This window comes from Lissotriton helveticus, chromosome 11, assembly GCF_964261635.1.
Source record: "Lissotriton helveticus chromosome 11, aLisHel1.1, whole genome shotgun sequence".
NCBI classification, from domain to species: Eukaryota; Metazoa; Chordata; class Amphibia; order Caudata; family Salamandridae; genus Lissotriton; species Lissotriton helveticus.
In genome coordinates, this window is record NC_136072.1 from 11,048,653 (window position 1) to 11,070,780 (window position 22,128).

A 22,128-nucleotide genomic window follows, 5' to 3' on the forward strand; every position below is an offset into this window, starting at 1 on the left:
TCATGGCCGATCTCTAGACTGGAGAGAGTTGGTAATGCTTGTCCCTAACCACACACCTGTGGGATTTTTGATGTTATACATTGGAACATGGAGCTCAGTATATTTCAAATATCAAGAAGATAAAAATGGTCTTCTAATCAGTGTGATGACACAGCTTACATCTAGTATTACATCTCATCTTCCCCTGGCATGGGAAAGAGGAGGTTTCATGTTATGTAAATGTTTCTTTCTTTTTTGTTCATCGTTTGTATATGCCTCCTGCACAACTGGCCTTACTCATGGCCTTACTCATGCTTCAGAAATTTGCAAAGGTCTCTGATACGACAAATTTTCAGGGATCCGATCATGCTTCCTTCACCGATGTGGCAAAAATGAGGAAAAGGAATTTGAGGAGGAAGAAGATGAATGTCATTTTGTGCCCTTGCATGTATTCACTCAAAGTATGAGTCGGCCAGTGCACTACTGCAATGCCTTATATTGTGCTATATCTTTTGAAACAAAGAGTACGTTTTCTCTTCATTCTTGTCGGTTTTGTGTTCCAAAAGGAGACCTCAAATATAGGGAAAAAGATAGGAACACTCTAAATGGACGAGACAACAGTACTGCCTAAAATCAAACACTGGCAAGTACAATAACTTATTAACAATAGCAGGCAGTCACTTATTGTGACTGGAGTGATGATATTGTCTGTTTAGAAGTCCACATTGTTTCTAAGCAAAAAAACTGTTTTGTTGAATTGCCTTATTGGAAGAGACAACCCCAATCTGAGAGCTTGTTAAACCCCTTCCATGCTCATGACAAGCTCAGCTCATCATGAGTCATAGAGTAGCTGTGCTCATGACGAGCTGGGCTCGTCATAACGGCCGCGGCCAGCCCACGCGCGATTTTCCCCACCTGTGCAGGAGATTAATCAGTGGGCGGGGTGTTACAAGCCCAGCTCGTCATGAGCACAGCTCCACTGTGACTCATGACGAGCTGAGCTCATCACGAGCACCGTGGCGCTGTGCTCCCCTGCCAACCCCCCGCACCTGGGGGAATTACCCCAGCAGCGAAGGGGTTAAAAGAATCACCAATCTGTCTATGATGAAATCGTTGGGATGGAACAATGTCAAGCATTCACCGTAACATAAATGCATTGCATTTATTGTTAGGGTGTGACATAACTATCTTCACCAGAAGATTATGGCTTTACAGGAGTTGCAATCTCCAGGTCATGAAATTAGAACGATGATCACCATCACAGTATTTGAGTAACTGTTTTTAAAAACAGTAATTACAGTGTGACTATCCTGGTCAATTAGTGCAAGCCATCTAGATAGCTGGGGCCGTGGACCAGAGCCCACTTTGGCCATACTTTAAAACCTTTCTGAGGATGGAAAGGAGTGCGGTACTCATCATGAGGTCATATATCTCACCTTATAGAACCTCTGAATAACTTGCAATAATCCAGTTATAGACAGCACCCCTTGAGATAAACTAGATCAAGGAACCACATTTCAAAGACTGATTTAATATGTCATATTGTGCACCAAGAGTGAACCACAATCACTTTTAGGCGGCGAACGCTAGCATGAAAGTGTCTATGTGGAAGGGACCGCTCTCCACAGTGAAGAGTTAGGACAGGGTAGTATCACACTTATCTCTGCACCACATGCCCCAGACTTGGAACTGCACTTTGTGCTGTGGGACACACTTTTTACAGACTCAGTCATAGCAGTCAAATATATGTTGAATGAAATTACAGCAAATGGTTTCTTCAATGAACTAAAAAATGAAGGCGAAAAAAGTGTCCCTCTGTTTAGGGATAAGGTTGGGATCAGTTGAATATTGGGCTGAAGTTGACATCTGATGTTATTATCTGTGTTTTACATGTTATTTGTATTGTTTAGCGCACAATGACCCAGGGTAGCCTATTAGTGCTAAAGAAGAACGCCAAACCAAACTAAGGTGATACAAAGATGTTTTACAAGAGAATAGTCGGTTTTAACTGGTTCTAGAAGGTGACCAAATTAGATTGACATCTAATGTAGAGTAACAAAGATTCCATTTAATCCCATATGACAAGCAAATGATCTCCTGCCTTGATGCACTTTCTTAATCTTAGGAACATTGAGAAGGTGGACCTAGGATGAGCCAGGATCTAGCTGGAATTTATTAGAAGAAGGACGGTTTAACGGAAATCGGACCAATGACACGTACGTCCTTAAACAGATGCAAAAACTTTTTAATTTTTTTTTAAATATATGTGTTTATCCACTCCATGCTATGTATTTTTGGCAACTAATTGCTCATGCCAAATAAGACCTTTAGCCCTGAAAGCGCTTCTAATTCGGAACCTTCCAATCTTAAGGCAAAACCTCTTTTCACAATTAGAAAGAACTCACCTCCAGTTTTTAGACTCACGGTGACCATGACACTATTGTTCGCCGCAACCAATTTATGCAGGTTAACTGATTGCTGTTATGGAGGAGCAAAAAGACGCAGAAGTTACTATGAGCAGAAATATTTCACACTTTTTTTACATCCTAAACAGATTCGTAATTCCTTTCTAAGAATGGGATTAGAATTGCACTCCTCTAACACCCATAATAATCCTTGTAGTCTTCATAAGTGATTTAACACATCATCTGTTCATCATGTGCATAACTTTACTAGGAGTAAAAGATCTTGTTAAATAATACAAGTGAAATAGTTAAACCTTAATTAGTTTTCCAAATGTTTTAGGTTGAGGCCATTCAAAGATGCTTAATATCTCCTGCTTTGTTGCCCAGACCAACTGAGAGGTTGGGTCTGTCACTGAAGAGTATCCAGTAATGTATTCATACCACAAGAAGACCTCACAGCACTCATGCCATTTTAAAATAACCTCCCAGGTTGGATACGATGGAAGAAGGACCCCCAGTTTTTGGCAACGATTGGAAACTGATTTGGTTAAAAGGAGCAATTAGTGAATTGGATATTGCCCTGTGTATATCTTACCCATAAGTGTCGACTCACCAAAATGCGAGGAGTAGCGAAAATAACATTGCATGCCCTTTCAATGCTGATGACATCACAGGAAGTGACATCACAAGTCTCATTCCTCCTTTTTACCATAGGAAAAAATGTCAATGACCTTGCACTTGCGGACACTCAACTAAAGTAAATTACAAGAACAAGATCAATAAAATCACTAGGGTTATGAAAGTTCATAAAAGTGTATTTTAGTTTGCAACCACATGCCAATTAATTGGATTTCAGACTGTGCATCGGGTCAGTCATAATATATACCAGTACAGCAATTGCACGCATAAGCATAACTACGCATAACCAGTAGTAGCCTGCAATGCCAAGGCCCTATCATCATATAGTCATGCATTGGTTCAATTATCCAAACATGGGGCCTCATTACAATGGCGGTCGGAGTGGCTTCTGCGGTTCTGTCAGCACCTATTGGACTGCCACACTCTCAGCGGAAGCAGTCGGTTTGACCCTCGAATTATGATGCATGTATCGTGTACTCCGACCGACAGTTGAAAGACCGCTAACAGCTTTTCAGCTAACCTTGAGACGGCAGTCAGAGAAAAACAGCAGCCATATGACAGTACAAGGATCTCGTACCATTGCCCGGATTATGAGGTGTGTTTCTAACAACCCGACCATAGCGTTTGACCGCTGCCTAGATTCTTTAGAAAAGAAAGATTGGGGTGCGTACTCACCCAAATCCGCTTCTCTCCAGCAGCCTCTGCCATGGATCCCTTCCTGCAGGACCCCTACACCTGGGCAGCTATACCCTGAATACTGCGATCCTGTGGGAGCCGGAATCCATGTAAATCCCAATCGGTATGTAACCCCATCGACTGGACTGTGCACAATCCACCGCACCCAAGCAATGGGGTACATGGTGCACAAGGCATATCCCAACATATGTCATGCCTATGTGTACAATACACATGTTTTCTGTGAGTTTTGTATGCATTAGCAGTGACATATTTGGGGTATGTGCTCTGCCTTAGATGCGACCGCATCTACCCGGTACATTGTAATACGGCAGGGTAACCTTCCCGGCTTTGGGGGTCAGAAAGGATGGTCGATCCAACCACCTTCGTAATGAGGACTACAGTTTCAAATGCTCTGGCCCAGAGTGTTCCAGTAAGCTATCGCTTATGGTACCCAGATCTCACAGACTTTGAACAGCAAATGTATCCATAATGTTAAGCAGATTTTGGAGACTTAAGACAACATTATTCCTTAGGTTAAACATATATTACCGGCTGAGCTTTGGAGAGCAGATTTGGTCCTCGGGTTACCAAATTGTACTACCGTAGGGGTTAAGATAGTTGATATAACCCTAAGATAAAACGGATCTTAGACCCTCAGATCTCGGATTGCTGAGGTTTCCACCAGGTAGCAGAGATTTTAAATGCTGTCAACAGTAGGAAGGTTGGGGGTGACACCTAAAACAACATCAGTTCCTCTTCTTCCATATTCAGCCTTTCTTAATGCAGAGGTTATTAACTAGACTGCAAAGGATGAATGTCCTCATAGTAACCAAGTAGAATTCAGTAATGTATGCTCATGTGCCTCGTATTTTACACTTAAACCTTCAACATATTTATTTCTTGCAATACATTTGTGATTTAATCTAGGGTCTCCTATTTCTAATTGGTTTAAATAACTAAAGACATATGTATGGATTATTCACTTCAGGAGTGGAGATATACTGTTTTTTCCTTCTCAATAAGTAGTGCTTGTTAAGCACTATTTTAATGAACGGTTAAATTGTTATGTACAGTAGCCAAGTATTTGTAATTCTGCAATTTTGAAAAAAATGATCTATTTTTAATTTAGACTGAGAGCTTGTTTTCATTTTTAAATTAGATCCCAGTTGTGTGTGCCTGCCTTTACCCACTTATCATTTCATGTTGCTTTTCAATCATAGTTAAGTAGAATATTACAATGGTACTTTATAAGAATACTTTGCCAATAACAATTAAGACACTAAGGGGCCGATTACGATGGCGGTCGTATCGCCACCACTGGGCCGGCGGTGGTGACCACCGACCTGGCGGGGGTGATCTCCCCGCCATCCTGACTGCAAAGACCCTCCACCATATTATGACGCCTGGGGGGTCCATGACGGACGGAAAGACCGTCCGCCACTTTTCTGCCGGTCGACCGGCGGAAAATGCGGTTAATATGGTGGCGGTGTCTGGAAGGCACCGCCATCCATATTACGATGCAGGCTGTGATCAGCCTTTCCATGGCTGCATTGCCACCATGGAAAGGCTGGTGGTTCCTGCTGTTGGGGACCTGTTGCGGGCCCCCAGGTTGTGGGGTGCACATAGGGGGTACCTATGGTACCCCCCTGCAATTGCATGTACAATGTGGCAGGCACTGAGCCGTGCCTGTCACATTGTGCATGTAAAAGCACCACATGTATTTTTTACATTGCGGTGGGTGCTGCTTGCAGCACCGCCCAGTGCAATGTAAAATATACAGGATGTGCCCGCCACACTGGCAGGTGCCTAATCATGTGGATGGCGGGACCATCGCAACTATGGCGGGCGGTCCCTTTTGCAGCTGTGATGGCGGTTGGACTTTGTCCGCCCGCCATCGTAATCAGCCCCTATGCATTTTACTCCCCACCTGGAGAGTGTGTGCACATACAGACACTGAAGTAATGCAAAATCTTAGCCATTTTCAGAGGGAATAGATGTCCTCTGACTCACAACCATGCAGTATTCAAGGACATGAGGATTGTTGAGATGAATGCAGTGACACTTTATAATAAAATAAAAAGATATCTTAAGCGCAGTTTGTGTTCGGGTCTTGCTCCTACTACATTTGAGGTCAGGGGTCACAAGGACAGTGGCACGTGCCACAAAGGGAAATCCAGGGGTGTCAGCTGCTACCCCTGGGGACCCCCAGTTAACGTCAATGGCAGCACCTTCCCTCTGGAACACAAACACAGCTTAAACATACTCCTGAATATTGACATGCAGCACCCCCCCCCCACTGTTCCACCATTACTTGGAGGCATTAGCAGGTGTATAGTGCACCTCAATCCTGGCCTGCAACACTCTACCCTATGCCAGCACTTGTTGGACCCACAAACATATTCAAACCTGATCTGTGGCACCTCTGAATGCTCTTGCAATACACCCCACTCCCAGTGTTGGAAAGGCCTTTCAGGCAGACTGGCGCGGTCACATGGGCCAGCTGGGAAGGGCCAGTGTATGGGGCATTTCTTTGTCCTGTAACTGTTACAATCTCAAATGGTGCTGCCACGAACAGCAGCTGTCTTCTGCAACCCTGCAGCATTTATCACAGCAAACTGTTCCTGTTGCTCAGTTTCTTGTGCTACCTTCTCCCCCTCTGAGGCTAGGGGTCCCAAGGGCAAGGCAAGGGTCACATTGGCAGTGCCAGGGGCCTAATTTGAGACCCCTGGTAACTTCTAAATGACGTCTATGCATCAATGCATTGACATCATTTGAGGTGGTCAAGGGTCCTAGAGCGAACAAAGATTAATTTAAGCAAGAATTGGAAGATAAAGGCAAAATATTTACAGGAAGACCACCCTGAGACTGAGAGGTCTAACAGTTACCAGTTGTGGCCCTAAGTTTAAAACTTTTGAACTAAATTAGACATGACCTCAGACTGACCAATATACTAACCCCATTTAAAGCATTTAAACATTCTGACACTTTGAGATTATAGTGACTGTCACGAGGACATGGTCCCTGTCACGGACGGACGGGGTGTACCTGCTAACATTTGTCCATTTCCGCCCCGCCCGCAGGATCCCTTGGACATTTCCTGGATTTCCTCAGCTCTGCCTTCGCTGACCCCGTCACTGGGCCTGCCTTCCTTGACGATAGGGGGGAGTTCCCTGGCATTCCCGACATTCAACCCATCAGGAAAGAGCCCGTCATTTGACCCAAGCCAATCAGATGAGCCAGGGGCGTTTAAGGAAGCCCCGTTTCTATCTGCCGGCGCGGAACCTCCAGGAGAGAAGCTGACCCGCCAAAGAAGAAGAAGACGGAAGTACCGAAGAGCCGCTTCAAGGATTTCCGGAGCAGAGACTCGACAAGCCAGGAGGCCAACGGACTCACGAGCCACCCTGCCACGCTACCAGGGGAGAAGTGTGGCTCCACAAGGTACGAGGGCGTTTTCAAGGGCTGTTTAGTTCACGGGGTGGGACGGGGTAGGGTGAGGGTGGTCACAGGCTCTGTGCACTGTTCCCGGCGTCACTCGGATATAACGACCCAAGTCTTGAGAAGGTGGTGGAACCCTGGTGATCCCTCACTCCCCTGCCCCCTCACACTCATTGACCCCGGTTTCAGCCATTAATACGGCTGTTTGTTTTCCTTTTCTTCCTGAGCCTAACCGGACCCGAGAAGAGCCACAGGGAGAGCCAAGGCGGGGATTCAAGAAAAGGAAGGCCAACACCGGAAGGAAACCTCACTTACTGGACTCTGTGCTTTGTTGAATGCCGAACTGCATGCATCTCTGAACTCTAGACAACCCGAAGCAAGTGTACTTATAAATAAAAGGGTTATCCGAGCACATCAGTTCGTAGCGTGCATCCTTTCCCCAGCCCGACTGTCACAGTGACATACAAAAGCAATGGTATGGAGTGGTGTGCTTTATGATATGGTTTATGGTATGGTATGGTATAGTATGGTATGGTATAGTATGGTTTGGTATGGCGTGTTATGGTATGTTATATTATGGTATCGTATGGAATGGTATAGTATGGCATGGTATGGCACTTCTCTTGTAGATGAAATGACCCACACCATATTCCCTGCTTCCCTTGTTCTCTATTCCCTCACCCGCTGAGAGGAGCAGCATTGAATGCAAAGTTTAGCCTTAATCGTATATTTAGGTCCGCTTGATGTATAACTATTGCACCCCAGCTGTAGCCACACAGCCTTCATTTCATGCCACACTGTTTGCCTTCAGCTAGGTTTTCCATTTCCATCTTGCAGTCCATGTGCAATCTCATCATTTCACACTCACAGAGTCTCTACCAAAGAGATGACTTTTCTGAGCCAGTCAAAGCACTCACCTTATGGAGGTCATAGGTCGTGACTGTCACGGAAACCAGAGTCATAACGATGATGATAGCGGAAAAATCATAGCTCTCATTGTACAGCCAAAGAGCCACAGCAAGAGCTTGGAACAAGTAAAATGGATTTAGAACCTGCATAGAACAAAGAGAAAACAGATAAAAGTAGCTTTCACAGATTATTTAGATTATTGACATTAATCAATAAACCAGTTATTTTCAAGAATTCTAGCAAGTGGGTGGTAAGGTATTTCTGCGCAATGTCTGATGGTTTAGGTGTCTTGAGTGTGATGATTTGCACTGTGCTACCAAGGGAGTCCAGACAGCCACCACCCTATACTGCCAGGTTGCAATATGTTACAATTGCATAAAATACGTCTTTTTTGGTGGATGGCTCTCAGACCCAGATTCAGACTGATTCGTGGATCACATATGCAGAGGAAATGTTACACTGACGGAGACTAATATCGTCACATGGAATAAGATGCTGGGCGAATAAGCGATGTGTGTCTTTTGATTTACCGACAAACTGTTTCTACTCGCCTCTATATCAATACGGAAACTAATAGTGCAGAACTTGTTGTTGTAGCCCTGAGGAAGTCTTTTTGGGGATGTACCAAAGACGAAACATGCATGTTGGCTGTAGTGTTGTGATCTGAGTCAATGTGGAGAAAAGCAAAAGAATCAACGAAGAATAAAAAAGACCACTGACTTTCTATCTGGATAATTGTCTTTGTTTGAATTGACCTATGAACTTTGTGAAATTATATGAAGAAAAAAAAGTTTTTTTGCTCAGGGAGCCCAACCAAAAAAGACAGTTATTTTCAAGGTCAGTATGTTCTGAAAGAACTACTGCAAGGTGCAAGAGAGCACTGGGTCTGAGAGCCATCCGCCAGCTCCTTGGAGGCTTTCCGCCGGACATTCTAGGTTTCCTTTCGACCGCTGAATTATGATACTGGCAGTAAGCGGGAAACCCGCGATGTAATTCCGGTCTGCTTCCGTCGGGGTGGCGGGTGGCTTACTAATCCCAAAATAGCAGCAAAGCCAACCTTGGCTATCTTGCCGGGATTACAATGTCGCTATCCACCTGTCTTTGCTTGGCGGTCCGCCGGCCATGAAAAGGTAGACAGAAATTAAATTTGGGGGCCCTATCAAAGCCCCCTTCCCCCTTGCCCACTGTTATGGGGCCTGTGCCCCCCTAAACATCCCTATTCCATGTGGCAGGCACAGCATGGTGCCAGCCACATGGTGCAGGGATGTATGAAAACACCAATCTTTCTATTGCAGCTTGTACTCTGCACAAACTGTAATAGAACAAGCATTTGGAATGCAATAGGTCTCGCATCAGGAAAGTTTGAGCTATTGGTATTGTAAATGACACATCTTTTACTTATGTGTTAGTTTTGAAAATAGCGAAATTAATAGCTTTGTCATTTACAATGCCAATAGTTTTAACTTTCGCAAATGTGACACCTATAGCATTTGTAATGCAATATGTGTTTTATTTAAGTGACTTAGATGTATTGATATTACAAATAACAATGGCTTTTAATTTTTTTTAATAATTAATACTTAAATCAAAGGTATTGTAATTTATAATGGCAATAGCTTAATAGCTTAAACTTTTGTAAATAACTTTTGTGAAGATTATGTTCAGTGTATTTTATTGTGACAAAATCCAAGAACAGAAGTGAAATATCAACATCTTTTTGTGACATTTGTAATAAAGCTTGAAACATTGAGAGAACATATTTGAATCAGTTGTTGTTGAATGGTTGCACAGATTGATGCTGTGGTGGCTCTGAATGATGTTGTGGCGGGGAGGGATGGAGTGTGGGGGCAGGGGAGGGATGGAGTGTGGGGCGAGGGATGGAGTGTGGGTTGGGGAGGGATGGACTGTGGGGCGGGGGAGGGATAGAGTGTGGGGCGGGGGAGGTATGGAGTGTGGGGCGGGGGAGGGGATGGAGTGTGGGGCGGGGGAGGGATGGAGTGTGGGGCGGGGGAGGGATGGAGTGTGGAGCAGGGAGGGATGGTGTGTGGGGCGGGGGAGGGATGGAGTGTGGTGGGGCGGGGCGGGATGGAGTGTGCGGTGGGGGAGGGATGGAGTGTGGGGCAGGGGAGGGATGGAGTGTTGGGTGGGGGAGGTATGGAGTGTGGGGCGGGGGAGGTATGGAGTGTGGGGCGGGGGAGGTATGGAGTGTGGGGCGGGGGAATGGAGTGTGGGGCGGGGGAGGGATGGAGTGTGTGGCGGGGGAGGGATGGAGTATGGGGCGGGGAAGGTATGGAGTGTGGGGCGAGGGATGGAGTGTGGGGCGAGGGATGGAGTGTGGAGTGGGGGAGGGATGAAGTGTTGGGTGGGGGAGGAATGGAGTGTAGAGCGGGGGAGGGATGGAGTGTGGGGTGGGGATGGAGTGTGGGGCGGGGGAGGGATGGAGTGTGGGGTGAGGGATGGAGTGAAGGGCGAGGGAAAGAGTGTGGGGCGGGGAAAGATGAAGTGTGGGGCGGGGGAGGGATGGAGTGTGGGGCGGGGAAGGGATGGAGTGTGGGGCTGGGCGAGGGACGGAGTGTGGGGGGGCGAGGATGGATGGAGTGGAGGGGATGGATGAAGTGGAGGGGTCGAGTGGGGGATGGATGGATGGATGGAGTGGGGGGATGGAGTAGGGGATGGATGGATGGATGGATGGATGGATGGAGTGGGGGATGGATGGGTGGATGGAGTGGAGGGGATGGATGAAGTGGGGGGTGGAGTGGGGGGATGGATGGATGGATGGATGGAAGGATGGATGGATGGAGTGGGGGGGTGGAGTGGGGGATGGATGGATGGATGGAGTGGGGGGATGGATTGGGGGATGGATGGGTGGAGTGGAGGGGATGGGTGGAGTGGGGGGATGGAGTGGGGGGTGGATGGATGGATGGATGGATGGATGGAGTGGGGGATGGATGGATGGATGGAGTGGGGGATGGATGAATGGATGGATGGATAGAGTGGGGGGATGGAATGAGGGGATGGATGGATGGATGGAGTGGGGGAGATGGAGTGGGGGGATGGATGGATGGATGGAGTGGGGGGATGGATGGATGGATGGGTGGAGTCGGGGGAATGGAGTGGGGGATGGATGGATGGATGGATTCAGTGGCGGGGTGGATGGATGGATGGATGGAGTGGGGGATGGAGTGGGTGATGGATGGATGGATGGATTGAGTGGGGGGAATGGAGTGGGGGATGGATGGATGGATGGATTCAGTGGCGGGGTGGATGGATGGATGGATGGAGTGGGGGATGGAGTGGGTGATGGATGGATGGATGGATTGAGTGGGGGGGATGGAGTGGGGGGATGGAGTGGGGGATAGATGGATGGATGGAGTGGGGGGATGGATGGAGTGGGGGGATGGAGTGGGGGATGGATGGATGGAGTGGGGGATGGATGGATGGAGTGGGGGATGGATGGATGGAGTGGGGGGATGGATGGATGGAGTGGGGGGATGGATGGAGTGGGGGGGATGGATGGATGGATGGAGTGGGGGGGTTGGATGAAAAACTACAGAAAACATAAGCTCTTGTGAATTAGAAGGCCAAGATTACTATGGGCAGTCAGAGATGCAGGGTGAGGCAGGGCTTTAAGTGGGAATAAAAACAAGCAATGGGACCATGACAGTGAGAAAGGAACACATAATAGACCTAGGAAGGTCACACGTGCAAACATATCTATTTTTAAAATTTGTATTCCATCAAAACAAAAAGCATTTATTTTACTATCTTTTTCATGGACATACGTATGTTTGTATTTCTTAAATGTGTGATGTTACTACTTTATTGCCTATGAAACGCGTTCTCTTGTAAGAGCCTCCCTTTTTCCCAAGGTCTAAAAACGGGTGCTCTGAGAATCCGTTCAACAAACCACAGCAAAGCTCTTATTGAAGAATTGTATGAGAGGCCCCTTTCTGCCGTTCTCTGTAAACAGTGGACAGCAGAATGAAAACGATTTGACTGTTTGCTTAGCAGATGTCAGACAAAGGATTGGATCATACAATGTTGAAAACAGATAGGGCGCTTCGGTGCTAAAGCGGCACCCGGTGCCATAATCTGTTCTCAATGTCCCGGAGGCGCCAAAACACCCGGGAGGTTAATCTGGAGAGGACAAAAAGTGGAGGACAGAGAGGTGAGCCAGACGCTCCCCTGGTTCACTGAGCGGCCCCCAGTCAGTTTAAGGGACTGCTGTTTGTCTTTGCAAGGGAGGGATGCCAGAAATATAAGCCTCGCAACATTAACAAAACAAAGAAGAAAGCAACCAAAGGGAAGGGAAAGAGTAACACCAGAATGAAGGATAGGAGAAATGGCAGATGGGTGGATCATACATAAAAATTTAAACAAGCCAAAGAAAGCAGGAAACAATAAAAAACAAGTGTGTTGATGCCATGACTGTAAACCGAAAATAAAAAACAAACGTGTTGATGCCATGACTGTAATCCGAAAACAAGATAAGAAACGTTAAAAATTAATGATTGACTTCAAGACCTTCAACGTAAGACATTCTCATTAAGATATTCACAGGCTTTCGGCTAATTAGTTACACACACAAACATGTAAGCTCGTAGCTTCTGCCTTTCCGCGGGTATTGTCAAGCGTGACCTTTCTCTAGGAATGCAGCAGATGGTCCTGTTTATGACCTGCGGAGCGCCGTTTCAAGAGCCTGGTTGGGGGGGCGGGGGAGTACAATTCGCTTGTCTCTCCAGCTGCAGCGCAGACAGTCCATGGCTCTCGCGGAGATGGTCTCCTTGCAGGGTAATCACAGCAGCGCGCACAGTGTGCAATGGGCTCCCTGTATGTGTGCTTTGGAAGGAAAGGAGCTGCTTGCATTTGTGCCTGCCCTAGGGAATGCATATGGTAATGTCAGAGAAATCAGCAGTAACAAGATGTGCTTTTAAAGAGAAAAAGCGTATTGTGGTGGATATGTTTGAATTTACATGATTAAGGCCAAACCTGAAGCAAAACGTAGTGCGCCCCAACTAAAACATATGGCAGATAGTGAAACGATCCCTTTAGCAGGGGCAGTTTGCAGAGTGGGAACCGAAGAACAACAAGTCGGATGGGGGTGGGGAGCGGGGGAGAAGGGGAGTGAGCGAGTGGGAGGGAAGCGCTGGCGAAGCGCCACGCTTCAAGAGCCTGATTGGGTGAGCGGGGGAGCCAGCAAGTGGGAGGGAGGGAAGGAGCATATGGGGATGGGGTGTGAGTGAGGGGGAGCAGCAGCCTTTGATGTGGTGTGCGATGCGGATGGAATTACTGAGGCCAAGCGTGCGCTGGAGAAGCGTCCCGCTTCAAGAGTTAACATGCATTGTGAGAAATCCGCTGAGAAAACCGCTTGTTCAAGAGAGTTTGTTCCCCTGCTATAGGTTTGAGCTAATTAATCCCTGCTGGATTTAATAGCTCGACCTAAAAATGGATGTTTCCAACCTCCCATAGGGCGGTCTAATCCTAATACTGTGAATGGAACTGCTGACTAATAGTCGGGCGGTTCCATTCCGCTACTGTGTCGGTCGGATGCTTGGCCGATTGACATCGTAATCAGGCCCATAATATCCGTGGACATTATTATAATGAATTTAAATTGGGGAATACAGTTTTTAGGGATAGTTAATTATTTCCCACAAAATGTTCGATCAATTACCACCAATTGGACAGCAAAAATGCATAACTGCAGCTAAATGTTTGGTATTATGCAATGGATTCAGGCTACATCTATGACACATATTATTTGAATCTCTATATATTAATTTAACTTGTCACATCTGAAAGAGCTGCCATTGTATACTCACCCGATTAATAACTGAATACCCTATTAAAAAATCGTATCAGGCAATCAACGCCTTATTTGGTTGTTTTCTGCACAAAGTAAGAGTCCAGAAGCTCATCCTACCTCTTTGAAGAGCAGTTTCCAAACTGGAACTACCTCTACTTCGATAGCATTGGGTCCGCATATCAATTTCCTACAAAGAACAATATCTTGGTTAGTAATAAACATTGAAAACATACAATATGTAAACATCATTCCTGCCTGAGGTTCCAGCATCTTAAGCACAAGTGTGGAAAGACCCTCCACACTCCAGGTCCAATGATCTTCCCAGGATTGTGAGACATTGACTCTTCTTGGCTGTGAACTGGTTCTTGTACTACTTCAAGCTACTTGATCATGAATGAAGGGAACATTTACCCTCATGGAAGTAGCAGCTGATTGCATCTTCCCCACATGTCCCAGTGAATTCTGCATCATCAGAGCTGTGACGTTTCCAAGGTCCATGCATGAGCATCTTCTCCAGTCCAGGTCTGTTCATTGCTCTCTGGCAGTCCTCAATATATGATGCTATAAACAGGACAAGTGCTTCAGTGCAAAGAAAAGCCTGACTTGATGAGAACCTCAGTCATGGACAAGGGAATCTTGACAGCCCTGCATCTGTCACCTCTGACCTATGTGTGCAATTAAAGGGGCAAGCAGTGGATCACAGGAGGTGGCTGGGAAGGTCTCTGGTGTGTGAGGATTGTGCACACTCCCTGCCTGCAGCACTGTAGTCACTCCAGAGAATGGAGCCATTTGTCCCTTTACACTGATGCTGCTTCATGGAAGGCACAGCAGAAGTCTCTGTAACATCTCACTGATACTTTGCTGCTTGTCACAATAACCGCCAAAGCCTAACATGGCGACATACAATGAAGGTGGTGGCCATCTTTGAACAGCAAGGCTATGTCGTGGGACACTAAAATAGAGCTCTATCTGCAGGATTGGCTTTTTGCATAGTTTTGTGACAGAAAATTGCGTATATTTCCCACAACCCTACTTACAAAATGTGCAGTTTGGCAACCATGCATGTTGAAAGAATTTGAAACAACTTGAATCCCACAAAAAATGTAATGCAGCAGAAGACCTCCAATGATCAGCTCCATGCACTTTCAAAGAGTACTTGTGAAATCCGATTTCTTTTCAGTGAGTTTAAGTGCTACACAAGTGCTTTGCTAGAGTGTAGTGCACTTAACATCAATACATTGGAATGTGCTGCTCATTTTGAGTGCTGGGTCACAGGCTTCCTACCCGATTTCTTGCTCTTCACTTGTGAATCCGGATCCAAACTTTGTGTGCATGTCAGTGCAGGAGTACTTGTCCTCCAGAGCCCTGAAATGAGAACAAAGAACATTAGTTTGCATATAATGTAATTTACACATTTATAAAACAAATACACTGATCCACGAGGCCTTCATATGTGCTTGCTTCAGGTTAATTACTACCCATAGACCTAAGCCCATTAAGAAGGCTCAGTGTGTTAAGGAGCCTGCTGCACACACCTTCAAGCAACTACAGAAAATAATCTGTAAGCTGGTTGAGTCCTTCATCCATCTGAGAAGGATGAAATGAGGTCCATTGAGTCAGTAACTATGAAGGGGTGTGAAAGGTGTACAAATGCATAGTTGACTATGGGCAATGTTTGTAATCTTGGAGAGACAGACTGCCAGGACCCAAGATAGCTGCGGCTGGAACCATACATATATCACTATCCTTGTAACCTTCACCATCAGTGAGCTCATAGCACTGACTGAGCAACAGAAGGCACAGATGATGAGCTGTCCAAGCAGCCTGCAAGTCCCAGTCTCACAGCTAGAGCTGGAGGAAGATGGACCCCTTCTACATCAGTGAAATGATGGAGGGGCAGAACCTGGGGAGGTCAGAGATGTGAGGTCCCGTGGTGGACTGAACAATGCATGGTTGCATCAGAACCTAACCTCCAGGTTATAGGGCCACAGGCGGTACATGCTGGGTGATTCTAAAGTGGCAGCAGAGAGGAGCAGGGGGACAATCAGCATTGGTGCCCTAGACAGTGGGGCCTAGCAGGGAACAAAAATGAGATGCCTGCAGCATGCGCATAAAGGAGACCATACCAGTGCTCGAGAAAACATTGTAAGTACCTGTGCAATGCATGGTGAGACTGTGTAAAAACTGACATAAAATCAATGCACACTAGGGCCCATATTTATCAAAATGCTGCACTGCAAATCCGCCACTCAAGGGGACCCAGGGGCAATCTGATCCTTTAGTCAGATTTGCTACACAAAGCCATCTTGTAGGGCCCTGCTTGGCTTGGTAAATCAAGATTAACCCAAAGCATTGATAGTCACTGCCTTGCATTACTCTGCGCCGGGAAGGTGTTACACGGTTGGAGAGTGGACGTTTCCACGCAGCAACTCATGCTTTCAGATTAACCAAGGGTAGTAACCCTGGGAATGTGTCAGACATGTTTACCTTATCTTCATTTCTTCTCGTTGTTTTTTGGCCACACTAACATTTTAGTCACCCACACGTTTCGTTTCAAAAGCTTTATTCGATCATTAAAAAAACAATCATAAAAGCACATAAAATACATCACAACGTCACAAGCCAGTACATGTTAAATATTTGCAATTATTAACGGTAGGCAACGCAGTTGATATATCAAAGAACAGATCTTATGAGTTATTCAATAGTGTCGAAGACCATACTTTTCCTGGCGGACACAGATTTCAGAATAAAAACAGCTGTAAAAAAACACACATCCGGGTCGTCAAGTGCAAATAAAAGCCTCATAGCAGTTTCAATAGTGATCACAGAATATTTTTTAAAAAGTGGCTTAAGATAGACAGTACGGAGGCACAGATACAAGGGACAGATAAGTAGAAAGTGCTCAGTGCTCTGCTTCGAAATTCCATCACAAGGGCAGCGAATAGATGGGTGCTTTTTTATCGAAGGGAAAGCCACCAGTTTATGTACAATACCGAGTCTTAACCATGTAAGGACATACTGGTGGGATTGCTTAGTCACCACCTTCAGATATTTTGAAAAGCCAGGCCTATTCAGATTGTAGGAATAATAAAATTGATGTGAGCTTGCTGGTTGCCTCACCACGCAATATAGCTTTGGTCTCCAGATAAATGTTTTTGAGTTCCTTTTTAGAAAAATCGGTTGCGCTAGCGGGGTCCACAGAGACGTCCAAATCAAAAATGTCTTTGAATGAAGTTATGACATAATTAGGCCATGGGATCAGGTTACAGTTATCCAGGCGTAGGCAATCATTGATAATTCTCCTGGTGAAGCCAGTTGTTTCCTTAGCCCAAATCGATCGCCAGGCCATTAGCGGTCTTAGGCCAATAAGGGCCGTCAGAAAGACCAACCCAACTTCCTGGTGTACCAATCCGTTAGGGGCAGATGTTGGGAGGCAAAGAAGTCACCCACACAATGTATCTTATGAATAGTAGTTTCGGTTTTTAACATGCTAAGCAGTGTTTTGAGTGGGCATAGTTATGTCTCTTCTAAGCACTCATTTCTGTCCTTGAGAATGCTGTTTCAGCAAAATAAATCTGGAAGCCAAAAAAATATATAAATCTGTACCTGACTAAATACTTTGTGGAGGAGGGCTAGGAAAGTTAGGAGAAGGACCAGTAGGATACGGATGATGACCAGTAGGAGAATAAGGCCAGGAGGTGAACCACCAGGAGGGCAAGGATGATCAGACCTACCACTACTGGGACAAGAAGAGCCAGGCTGAGGAGACCTAAACCATGAGGACCAGGGTTACCAATGCCAGAGGGGACCAAGAACAAATAGGTGAGGAGGAAAAGGACAAGGAAAATCGGACTAGGTGACCCAGGGTGAAAAGGATCAGGAGGCACAGGAGAATGTGGAAGAGGACCAGAACCAGAAGACATCATACACGAGGACCAGCAAAGGAGTACCAGAACTACAACCAAGACTACAGGGATCAGGAGGAGAAGGTAGATACAGGATAACTAGAAGCCTAGATTGCCAAGGAAAGCAGGATTAGGAGGACTGATGGATGAAATAAAGGTTCAGGACCAGGAGTCTGTGAAACAGGGGGCACGGGATCAAAGTAATGAGGAGGAGGAATACATAAGAATGATGAGAAGGCAGAGCAGGACCATCAACTGAAGGGACAGGAAGTTTATCGGCTAGCATGACCTGGAGGTACAGCATCATCAGATCTAGGAAAGGCTCAGAGGATGAGTTATGGGCCAGGATCACAAAATCATGTGCGCAAAGAGCAGGATGACTACTGCCAGTAGGATTGGGGCCAGATAAAGAGGAGGATGAGGATCAGAACCTGAAGGACAGTGACTAGTAGGACCAGGATAAGCACAACAGTGAGTACGAACACCAGGGGGACCAGTACCAAGGGCACACAGAATACCAGAGGAAGGAGGACTAGATGAACTAAAAGGTTAATGACCAGGAGGATTGGAAACAGGGCAAAGAGGGTCATGAGGATCAGGAATTAAGGGACCAGGGCTCATATTACCGAATGGGGCAGAGCAGTCATTGCAAGTAGCAGTTCCAGGGAGAGGAGAATGCGTTGTAAGAAGTCCAACCAGGACCTGATAGTCCAAGGGATTAAACATTGGTGGCCAGGAGGTCCAAAACAAAAATGGTCAGGCTCAGGAGGACCCGAACAAGGAGAAGCTGGATCAAGAAGACCAGGATCAATGGCTGCCTCACCAGTAGGACTAAAAGGACAAGGAACAGATTCAAGACCTGGATAATCCAACCCGGGACACAAAGGCTAAGGGAGTGCCAAGGCACATGAGACATGATGGACCAGGACCTGCTGTACCACAGCAAAGAAGTTGAGGACAAGGTAACTAAAGGGCCAAGGCATGTGAGACATGATGGACCAGGACCTGCTGTACCACAGCAAAGAAGTTGAGGACAAGGTGACTAGCACCAAGAGGACCAATCAGGTACAAGAGTGGATGGAAGAAGACTGGGACAAACAAGATGGGCCATGATGGCCAAACGGCAAAGATAACAAGCAGAATAGTACAAGAAGAACTAGTATGACCAGAACCAAGGAGACCATGACTAGGGTTGCTGGTGAAATTCACAGGCAAAATATCGACCCTAATAATATCCCCATACCAAAATATGGTGACCAAAATATCAATGTCAAAAATATCATCAAAAATATCACTGTAATGTATCTCGTTGTATTAAATATTGTTTTTTTAAATATATAAATTGAAATGATACATATTAAATTGTAGCATTAATGTAAAATAGATGTAATATATATTTTAACAAATATAAGAAATAAACTTGAATAGAAAAAGTTAAGCACACATATATAATAATTCATACATATATATATATACATATGACAGGAACCTCCTTCCCTTGACAAAAAGGAGCAGAGACCCGAGGGGAACATTGGAAGCCTTTATTGTGTTCTGTGGCGAATGCATTTCTTGCTCGATGTTAGCCGTCATCAGCGCCCAAAAGCCTCCCAGGATTAAAATAACACAACAATAGTGCGTCCCACCTTCTTAAGCCTCGATGTTACAGGCTCGCTCCGCCCCCTCAGCACACCTGTGTGGCCTCCCTAGTGTGCCGAGAGACTACAAATCCCAGAATCCCCAATGTTCGGATCCTCGGAATGGTGTCGCAGGGGGGTAAAAACAGTACCTTGGTGGTTGTGCTCAGGTGCAGGGGAGCACGGAATGTGCTTACAATCCAAGTGTCATGGTTTGTGGCTTTAAGTTCACAAGCAACGTGTCTCCTCCTGTCCCCTCATGACGCTTCAGCCGTGAAGATTAGGATCAATGTAGCAGGGGCTGCAATGACAGTTCACGCTGCCCTGTGTGTGGCCCCATGGCCACGCAACTGCGTAATCTCCTCCAAGACTTCCCGGCGGACTCCGGACTTCCAATTAACATTGGGTACACAAAGAACTGCAACAGCTCATGCCAGCTTAGTCGGGACCCTTTGGTGAAGCGGGGTACTCTGTAAAGCGTCTCTGGCAGATGCGTGGATACATGACAGGAACCTCCTTCCCCTGACAAAAAGGAGCAGAGACCCGAGGGGAACATTGGAGGCCTTTATTGTGTTCTGTGGCGAATGCATTTCTGGCTCGATGTTAGCCGTCATCAGCGCCCAAAAGCCTCCCAGGATTAAAATAACACAACGCCAGTGCATCCCACCTTCTTAAGCCTCGATGTTACAGGCTCGCTCCGCCCCCTCATCACACCTGTGTGGCCTCCCTAGTGTGCCGAGAGACTACAAATCCCAGAATCCCCAATGTTCGGATCCTCGGAATGGTGTCGCAGGGGGGTAAAAACAGTACCTTGGTGGTTGTGCTCAGGTGCAGGGGAGCACGGAATGTGCTTACAATCCAAGTGTCATGGTTTGTGGCTTTAAGTTCACAAGCAACGTGTCTCCTCCTGTCCCCTCATGACGCTTCAGCCGTGAAGATTAGGATCAATGTAGCAGGGGCTGCAATGACAGTTCACGCTGCCCTGTGTGTGGCCCCATGGCCACACAACTGCGTAATCTCCTCCAAGACTTCCCGGCGGACTCCGGACTTCCAATTAAGCTGAAGCGTGCAACACCATTCCGAGGAACCGAACATTGGGGATTCTGGGATTTGTAGTCTCTCGGCACACTAGGGAGGCCACACAGGTGTGCTGAGGGGGCGGAGCGAGCCTGTAACATCATGGCTTAAGAAGGTGGGACGCACTGGCGTTGTGTTATTTTAATCCTGGGAGGCTTTTGGGCGCTGATGACGGCTAACATCGAGCCAGAAATGCATTCGCCACAGAACACAATAAAGGCCTCCAATGTTCCCCTCGGGTCTCTGCTCCTTTTTGTCAAGGGAAGGAGGTTCCTGTCATATATATACATATATCTACTTAAAAGCAATTAATAAACTAATAATTTTAATTTATATTATAGTTTTAAGTGTTTTAACTAATATAACATTTTAACAATGTGTATATATTACCAACTGGCGGTCGCCAGTAGGTAGTTATAGTTAGGACCTATTTTCCATAGAAAATCCGCAACATTCTATTTGGAATAACTTTGGCGCCGGTTGGCGAATCTTCGCAAAATTTTCAAAACCTAAAAAACCTTTTCTGCTCCTATCCTAAAAGTCTCGTGGTGATTCGCCAAGCGGGGGCTGAGAAAAAAGGGGGTCCCAAAACGTGTTTTCCCCATGCAATTTTCCATAGGGACCGTTAATCGCAGCTACAGTCCGAACTGCTGAACGGAATTACACTAAATTTGGCAGAGATGTAGACCTTGGTTCAGAGTCGTGCCTTTCGGTTAAATGGTGTAGTTGTTGAGGAAATCATAAGTAAAATCACATATATATATATGGCCGCGGTGGATCCGCGCATCCTGAGCGCACCCTTATGATCACGAGCTGCATGCTAATTGGCTGTCAACTGTCTGTCAACACTCCAAACCAGGAAGTGTTGTCAGCCATTTTGTGCCTCGGTAGAAGTGAGGCTGTAGAAATCAGTGGAACAAGTGTGCAAAACGTATAAAGGGGGCAGGGTAGAAATACCATGACCCACTAGACCTGCTTAGGGGTTCCCACAAGGAGCCCCAGGGTCCCAAAATGTTTTTTTTTTAAAACGGCAAAATACGCACAGGGTGCGGGGATTCTGCCGTAAAAAAAAAACCAAAGCGCAGGCTCCCACGCGTTCTTTGATAATTAGCCCCCGGGGGGGCCAAATCCCGGGGGCTAAAATATTAAATGTTAGGGGTGCCCAGAGGGGTACCCCAGCCCTGGGGACTGTCAGCCCCGGGGCTACAAAATTAATGTTTGGGGGGCTCAACCGCCACCCCCCCAGCAAAATACATGGGTGGGGGCTCAAAGGCACCCCCCAGCCCCGGGGACCACTACCCCCCATGGCTTTGAAAAAAATGGTTGGGGGGGCTCGAAGGCCCCTACCAAGCCCCGGGGACCACCACCCCCGGGGCTTTGTATATAGTGGGAGGGGGGCCGTGTGGACCCCCTCCTGGAGCCATCGAGGGCCCTGGCGACTGCCACCCCCCAGGACCGGCTCCTGCAGTGCACCCCGGGACACTGCTGTTTGCTATGGTAGGGCAGGAGCCTCGCCTTGTCATAGCAAACTTGGTTTGGATTTTGAAAGAGGGAGCAGGGAAGCCTGCTCTCTCTTTCAAAATGCAAACCATGTTGCTTTTCCACATGGGAGCTGCATGTTAGCAGCTCACCGTGTGGAAAAGCAATGCCGGCTCCTG

The 22,128-nt window shown here is 46.5% G+C and overlaps 1 protein-coding gene across 1 annotated transcript in view; it reads right to left on the reverse strand.

Moving 5' to 3' along the window:
* The window catches only part of LOC144791846 (putative cation-transporting ATPase 13A4), a 446,251-nt gene that overhangs the window by 252,692 nt on the left and 171,431 nt on the right, over window positions 1-22,128 (reverse strand). Inside the window, exons 5-8 of the mRNA XM_078666631.1 lie at window positions 15,136-15,216; window positions 13,969-14,038; window positions 8,054-8,188; window positions 2,385-2,457 (exon numbers count right to left, since the gene is read on the reverse strand). Of these exons, the coding sequence (XP_078522757.1) occupies window positions 2,385-2,457; window positions 8,054-8,188; window positions 13,969-14,038; window positions 15,136-15,216 (359 nt within the window). The remainder of the gene's footprint in view (window positions 1-2,384; window positions 2,458-8,053; window positions 8,189-13,968; window positions 14,039-15,135; window positions 15,217-22,128) is intronic.